At 44.5% G+C, this 7,500-nt stretch overlaps 2 protein-coding genes across 2 annotated transcripts in view; one reads left to right on the top strand and one right to left on the bottom strand.

Annotated features, from left to right (window-relative positions):
* Positions 1-7,500, top strand: part of LOC117450830 (protein SPMIP3-like) — a 349,252-nt gene that overhangs the window by 158,564 nt on the left and 183,188 nt on the right. The window lies entirely within an intron of this gene.
* The window catches only part of usp34 (ubiquitin specific peptidase 34), a 95,791-nt gene that overhangs the window by 47,289 nt on the left and 41,002 nt on the right, over positions 1-7,500 (bottom strand). Inside the window, 5 exon segments of the mRNA XM_071204925.1 lie at positions 1,564-1,690; positions 2,162-2,324; positions 3,815-3,914; positions 4,120-4,233; positions 6,777-6,931. Coding sequence (XP_071061026.1) covers positions 1,564-1,690; positions 2,162-2,324; positions 3,815-3,914; positions 4,120-4,233; positions 6,777-6,931 — 659 coding nt within the window.

Below are 7,500 nucleotides of genomic sequence, written 5' to 3'. Positions count from 1 at the left end.
TGGCGCCGGTGATGATGGCTGCCGTGTCTTTTGCTCCTCTCCAACTCTGCCTTTTTTCACTTTATTTCAGTCATAGTCTCTTATGGCACTATTTCTATTCTATTCTATTAACTTGCACTATTTTATCTGTTTTATGTGTTGCTCTGTTGGAGGAGCCTGGGAGCTAAGATGTGCACACATGACAATAGAAGCCTTGAACCTATACAGATGCAAAAGGTTGACATTTATTAGATTTTCAATAAGCTTTGGTGACAGCTGAGGGGAAACCGTTTACAAGAGAAAATATCTACGTTTTTATAGTTTGAAATCTAAACCTTGCCTTCCTCAAAAGGTCATTTTTAAGCAACGTTTTTAAATAAGTGTGCATTTTAATAGTAATTATGTATTTAGCACCAAGATCAGCTTCATAATAAAACAAATAAAACCTCTGGATCTCATTGGAAGATGGAAAACAATTGGAAGTATTATACATTCATATAGAATGACTTTAAGGGCACTTCAATGATAGCATTTCATAATTTCATAATTTCCAGATGATTATGTTCATGACCCTCATGGACGTATTCAGGATCAGAATCAGGTTTATTTCCAAGCAAGTTTGTAATCACACGCTAGGGCTGCGCAATTAATCGTATTTTAATCGCAATTACGATTTTGGCCTGCCACAATTACAAAAACAACATACCGTACTTTTCGGACTATAAAGCGCACCTGCATATGAGCCGCAGCAGCTAAATTGTCCGTCTGTCTTGCTCTCGTTCTGTCTCTCGGTTCCACTTTTACTTTGGCGCGCTACCTGTCTCACTCTTTTCCGGCCTCCAGCTTTTCCTGCTGGAGCCCGCCGCTTAAAGGTGGCGGGCGCGGACCGGTCATAGAGCCCATAGAGTTAAAGGTGGTTAATTTTACCTGTAAAATCCATAGATTTAGGAGGTTCCCTAGTGGCCGTTAGCTGTACACAAAAATGGGGGGAAAAGTCGCGGCTTATAGTCCGAAAAGTACGGTAATCGAAAAAAAACTATTATTTAGCTTTGCTAGGTTGTGACAGCGCACTACAACATAATGATCTAATTAATTTTAGTCTTATTTTTATTGATCATATTTATATATGTTTAGTAGCTTGTGGAAGTGCGCTCCAAAATATGTGTTCTTGTTTATTGGTATTTATTATTTTTGATATTATTTATTTAAACATTTAATTTATTTTTGTATTGGTTTTTCAGTTGAATTATACGTTCAGGGTGATCAACAGTTAAAAAGATACTGTTCAAATTATTATTTGTTTTAAAGTTTTCAAAGTTAATGAATAATCGTTTTTAATAAACGTGATGTCAATTATTGACCAAAATAATCGCGATTATGATTGTTGCCGTAATCGAGCAGCCCTGTCACACGCAATAAAAAAATTATACTTCTACTATTTTCAAAAGTCCTCTTCGTAGCGTCCGTGGTTTCTCATCAGCGTGTTACTTTGTAAATAGAAGCATCGACAAAGAGCCAAGGAGATCCACTCAAATGCTTCACAGCTGAACACAGTGTCGCTGAATGCAGGGGGAGATGCGTCACCTTGTCAGGAAGTCCTGCAGGCTGACAGACGATCCTCAGAGGCAGGGACTGTTTGTCGCTCAGAGCCTTCAGGTGGCTGCTGATCCCCGTGCCCTCGATCTGCCACTGCCGCAGGTGGTACGCAAACCTGAAGGAGGACAGGATCATGTTGATTAGATAACGTGTAGTTTAGACCCGTGGTTCCTAACCTTTTTTTAACCAAGGCACCCCGAGGCACCCCAAGGCACCCCAAAGCACCCCTGAACAATGTCTTGATCTCAAGGCACAACAACTTCTCGTAGATTTAAAAACCAGAGCTTAAACTAAAAACTATAAATACTCCATAAATTGGTTTTCAAATGTGTATTTAATTTAATAGAATATTTTATAGAACAAATAATCGAATATAAGTCATCCTAAAAAACATATAATCCATCATATAATAACAATAACCAGACTAGTATGATCTTTTGTTTTGGCTGACAGTAGTAGACGGCACACCGGTTGGGAACCACTGGTTGAGACGTTGATATACAGTCATTGATGTCCTTCCTGCTGCTGTGAGGCTCCCTGCTGCTGTGAGGCCCCCTGCTGCTGTGAGGCCCCCTGCTGTGCCTACCTGCGTCTGAAGGCCTCCAGGTGAGTTTTGAGCATCAGCAGCCCCCTCTCGATGCTCGTCAGGCTGGAGTGAGCGTCCTTCTCCAGGTTGGCTGAGGCCAGCAGGAGACTCTCCATACACTTCCTGATGAACTCCTGCTCCTTCTCCAGCCCCGTCTTTCCCGCTGCGGGAGTCATCATGCAAACAACACGACATACAGAGACACAGCGCAGGATCAAACCGGGAGTGCAATCGTTTCGTCACAAACTTTCTTTATTGGGTTTTTTCAACAGCAGACAGATATTCTAGCAGAGCTTGTATCAAAAGTAGGTCAACAAATCTTCACTTTATAGACAAATAGGTAGAGCAACAATGTAAAGACTATAAGACTTAAGCTATGAGATGTTTAAAGTACGGCCACAGAAGCAATAAAAAGCGAGCTTGTGTAAAATAGTTGACTTTTTGGTTTAATGTATGTGAAATTCCTCGATTAATTTACAACTTTCAACATGAGATTCTTGATTTCATTTTTGATATCGTGTTGATGTTTCTTCGGGCAGACTTCCTAACTTAAGACAATGTGTTATTGTTTTGTGTTTGTGATGCTTTGTATCTTGTTTATCATCAGGTTTGTAACTACCGTACTTTTTGGACTATAAAGCGCACCGTCATATGAGCCGCAGCAGCTAAATTGTCCGTCTGTCTTGCTCTCGTTCTGTCTCTCGGTTCCACTTTTACTTTGGCGCGCTACCTGTCTCACTCTTTTCCGGCCTCCAGCTTTTCCTGCTGGAGCCCGCCGCTTAGAGAAGGGTCTAGCTGTGGCCGCGGCCAGTACACGGCGGTACACGACACGCCCACCTGACACGACACTAGCTGCAGCCGCGGACAGTGGAGGTTGAACCAAGCCCCAAGAGCGCGCCGGAGTCTTGTGGCCAAACGGCGGTACTACACTTCCGTTGTGGTCTCAACTCGTTGGATAATTTTTTTTAAACTAAATAAACTACCCAGTATGAACGTTCCCGGGTAGCAGTTCTCTTCCCTCCCTTCAATCTAACTCTCCCCTTCCCCCCATCCTAACCCTAACCACTCCCTACCTTTTTACCTAATCCTAATCTTCCTTCCTCCCTCCTAAACCCCAAAACCTCTCCTACTGTAAGAAATTAAAATCAATGTTTATACTACATGGGCTGTATGATGTAAATCTCGTCAATTCGCTTTTAACGGTGGTGCCTCTCAGCCACCGTAGTGTCGTGTCAGGTGGGCGTGTCGTGTACCGCCGTGTACCGCCGTGTACTGGCCGCGGCCGCAGCTAGACCATATTGGCCGCTTAGAGGTGGCGGGCGCGGACCGGTCATAGAGCCCATAGAGTTAAAGGTGGTTAATTTTACCTGTAAAACCCATAGATTTAGGAGGTTCCCTAGTGGCCGTTAGCTGCACAAAAAAAATGGGGGAAAAAGTCTCGGCTTATAGTCCGAAAAGTACGGTATATCCGTGTGATATTTGAGATCTTTGACAAGAGGCGATATGATTGGATAACTCACAGGGTGGCTATCATCTTTCTGTATTTTCAGCCCTGCTGCTTCTATTAACTTTGATATGGAAGTCTGTATGTATTTGCATTACAGGCTGTGAGCTGTGTGTGTTCTCTGAGTATTACCGATGGACTAAACTCACCGTTGATGTAGTAGGAGTTGATGTACTGGATGGCGGCGCGGCTGATATCTGCAGACTGAGCTCTCAGAGCGATGCCCCACAGCTGGTCCATTCCACACAGCTGCACACACACACACACACACCCACACACACATCTGTGAGTCGAGTGTTTGTGACTTAACTTCAGGCAACATGAGTGACTGTAACATGTTAGCTTAGCTCTGGAGCCTTTAGATTGTAAACGGCTCTGTTTTTCCGTAGAGATAAACAAAGGATATGTTACGGTTTGTAGATGTTGTTTTGAATATGAAGTAGAGCTTGTGCACCTCACAGCTGGAGGCGTTGTCCAGTGCGCTGGTGGCGAGGCGCGCTAAGTTACACAGGTGCTGGAAGAGGTTGAGGCCGGTCATACTGATGGTCTCTGGTTTCAGCTGGGGCATCTGGACACACACACACACACACACACACACAGTTGGATAACAGAGCAACACAAAGCTAGAGCATAAACTTATATAACAGACCTCCTCTTACTTTTAGATGATGACTATGTTCACGAACCTGATATAATAGTCCTCCACTTTAAAATATAATACACTGTAGTTTGCCGTATACTGTTGTTTTTTAGCTTTTAAGGTTATATGTAGTTACATTTAAATGTGGTGTAAATACTTGGCTTTAGCATCCTTTTTTATTGCTAAATTGTTTCTTAAAAATACTTATTTTGTATTATCTTTATTTATATATATTTTGTTGTTGTTGTTGTTGTATTACCTTTGCAACAGATTGTTTTAGATTGTTTATGTTCGCACCACCAGATGCCAAAGCAAACGCCTTGTGAACGTCCCTGGCACTAACCTGGATTCTGATTCTTGGAAGCCTCTGTTTTCTTATCAGTGTGTACATGTGGCCTTTAAAGCGCCATGAGGTGATCCACTGTCATGTTTCAGTGTCGAAGTTATAAGTACGTTTCAAACACTGGCTGGCCCTAAATCAACACAAACACCGCTACATAAACACAACAATAGAAACCGAGCAACACAAAGCGCTCCATCAGAGCTCAACTTATAAAACAGACTGCCTCTTTCACCAATGGCATGGTTTGGGAACCCGACTTTAAAGAGTAGAAGCTCTGTAAAGGGGTCCAGCAGGCTGATGGGTGAGCCACGGCTAAACCTGGAGACCCTGTACCTCAGGCAGCTAAACCTGGAGACCCTGTACCTCAGGCAGTTAAACCTGGAGACCCTGTACCTCAGGCAGTTAAACCTGGAGACCCTGTACCTCAGGCAGTTAAACCTGGAGACCCTGTACCTCAGGCAGTTAAACCTGGAGACCCTGTACCTCAGGCAGTTAAACCTGGAGACCCTGTACCTCAGGCAGTTACAGCTAAACCTGGAGACCCTGTACCTCAGGCAGTTAAACCTGGAGACCCTGTACCTCAGGCAGTTAAACCTGGAGACCCTGTACCTCAGGCAGCTAAACCTGGAGACCCTGTACCTCAGGCAGCTACACCTGGAGACCCTGTACCTCAGGCAGTTACAGCTAAACCTGGAGACCCTGTACCTCAGGCAGTTAAACCTGGAGACCCTGTACCTCAGGCAGCTACACCTGGAGACCCTGTACCTCAGGCAGTTACAGCTAAACCTGGAGACCCTGTACCTCAGGCAGTTAAACCTGGAGACCCTGTACCTCAGGCAGCTACACCTGGAGACCCTGTACCTCAGGCAGTTAAACCTGGAGACCCTGTACCTCAGGCAGCTAAACCTGGAGACCCTGTACCTCAGGCAGCTAAACCTGGAGACCCTGTACCTCAGGCAGCTAAACCTGGAGACCCTGTACCTCAGGCAGTTACAGCTAAACCTGGAGACCCTGTACCTCAGGCAGCTAAACCTGGAGACCCTGTACCTCAGGCAGTTACAGCTAAACCTGGAGACCCTGTACCTCAGGCAGTTAAACCTGGAGACCCTGTACCTCAGGCAGCTAAACCTGGAGACCCTGTACCTCAGGCAGCTAAACCTGGAGACCCTGTACCTCAGGCAGCTAAACCTGGAGACCCTGTACCTCAGGCAGCTAAACCTGGAGACCCTGTACCTCAGGCAGTTAAACCTGGAGACCCTGTACCTCAGGCAGCTAAACCTGGAGACCCTGTACCTCAGGCAGTTACAGCGGTTATCCAGCTCCATATTAGACGACTCCCCCCCCCCCTCTGCACTCGGGGGCTAGTCGTCCCAAAGAGCAGAACGAAGCGGTATAAAAACGGTTTTATCCCAGCAGCTATTGCACGAATTAACACATCATAGGAGCGTCACACAGATGCCTATTTATTTATGGATTTTGAATGTCCATGTTTGTACTATTGTTTTCCTTCTTAAAATGTTTTTAAAATATGTGTGAGATTTGACGGAGCAGGGTGGACTTGTACTTTTATTAGAGATGCGTCTGTTTGTTTTTAGTGTCAGGATGGATCCCTTGTCTTTTTCCCTGCAAACAAAACCTACCTACGGGTACAAAGAAATAACCTGAAGCCTCTTATTATTAGGTCCTTCTTCTTCCGTCATCCAACATGATCACGGACACACTTACATTGAAGAAGGATTTACATCATTCAGATATGTGTACCGCAGAACTCACCAGACTCTCATTGGTCTTTGCAGCACTTTGGTTTGTGTTGCCCGGTTCTGATCGTACATCAAGCGTCTTTGAGCACTGGGAAAAGTTCTAAATAAACCTTATGTATTCTTATTACTGTTATGAAAGAAAGAATGGTGGATATTCTGGACATGCTGCCAAACCTTTCCATCAAATACATGCTTGGAAAATCAGTTTGTAATAAAGTTTGGGGAAATAAATCGGTCACGCATTTGCAAAATTATGAATAATATTAGATCTATAGTATATTATTTAATTCTAGAGCCAGAGAGTTGTCACATCATTTACCAAAAGAGGCTCAAAAACATCGATGTTGTGGCGTTTGAGAGACTCCTACCTTCTCCAGGAACAGATGCTTGTAGGTCTCCATGCCCATCGCATGCTGGTCCTTGCTGCGGACCTGATTGAGAAACCAGTGCAGAGCGTCGTCGTAACATTCAGCGTCTTCTACCAGGCAGTGCCACAGGATGTCCACCTGCTCCAGACTCAGCCCTGAAACACACACACACACACACACACACACACACACACACACACACACACACACACACACACACACACACACACACACACACACACACACACACACACACACACACACACACACACACACACACACACACACACACACACACACACACACACACAACACACACACACACACACACACACACACACACACACACACACACACACACACACACACACACACACACACACACACACACACACACACACACACACACACACACACACACACACACACACACACAATCAGGGAAAAAGACTGGTGTGAGAATCTCATCTGTCCGTTCGCTCTGTCTCGATTGCCAGGAGTGATCGTGAGGGTTTATTTGCGTCCCTTGAAGCTACTTTGATTCCCAGCATGTGGTATGTACATAGAAAAAAGAGCTCCGAACATCCACAAAAAAGTAATGCAGAGTAAGAGAACAACAATGTTTGTTGCACCATCTATCTATCCATCTAAAACCCAGTTGTTTTTTTAACCTAAAATGTGATTTTCCTGTGAAACACTGGACCTCTTTCCTGTCGTAGATACG

This window comes from Pseudochaenichthys georgianus, chromosome 1 (genome assembly GCF_902827115.2).
Source record: "Pseudochaenichthys georgianus chromosome 1, fPseGeo1.2, whole genome shotgun sequence".
Taxonomy (NCBI): domain Eukaryota; kingdom Metazoa; phylum Chordata; class Actinopteri; order Perciformes; family Channichthyidae; genus Pseudochaenichthys; species Pseudochaenichthys georgianus.
Note: the sequence above shows the minus strand (reverse complement) of the source record. Positions and strands in the feature narration are given on the sequence as shown.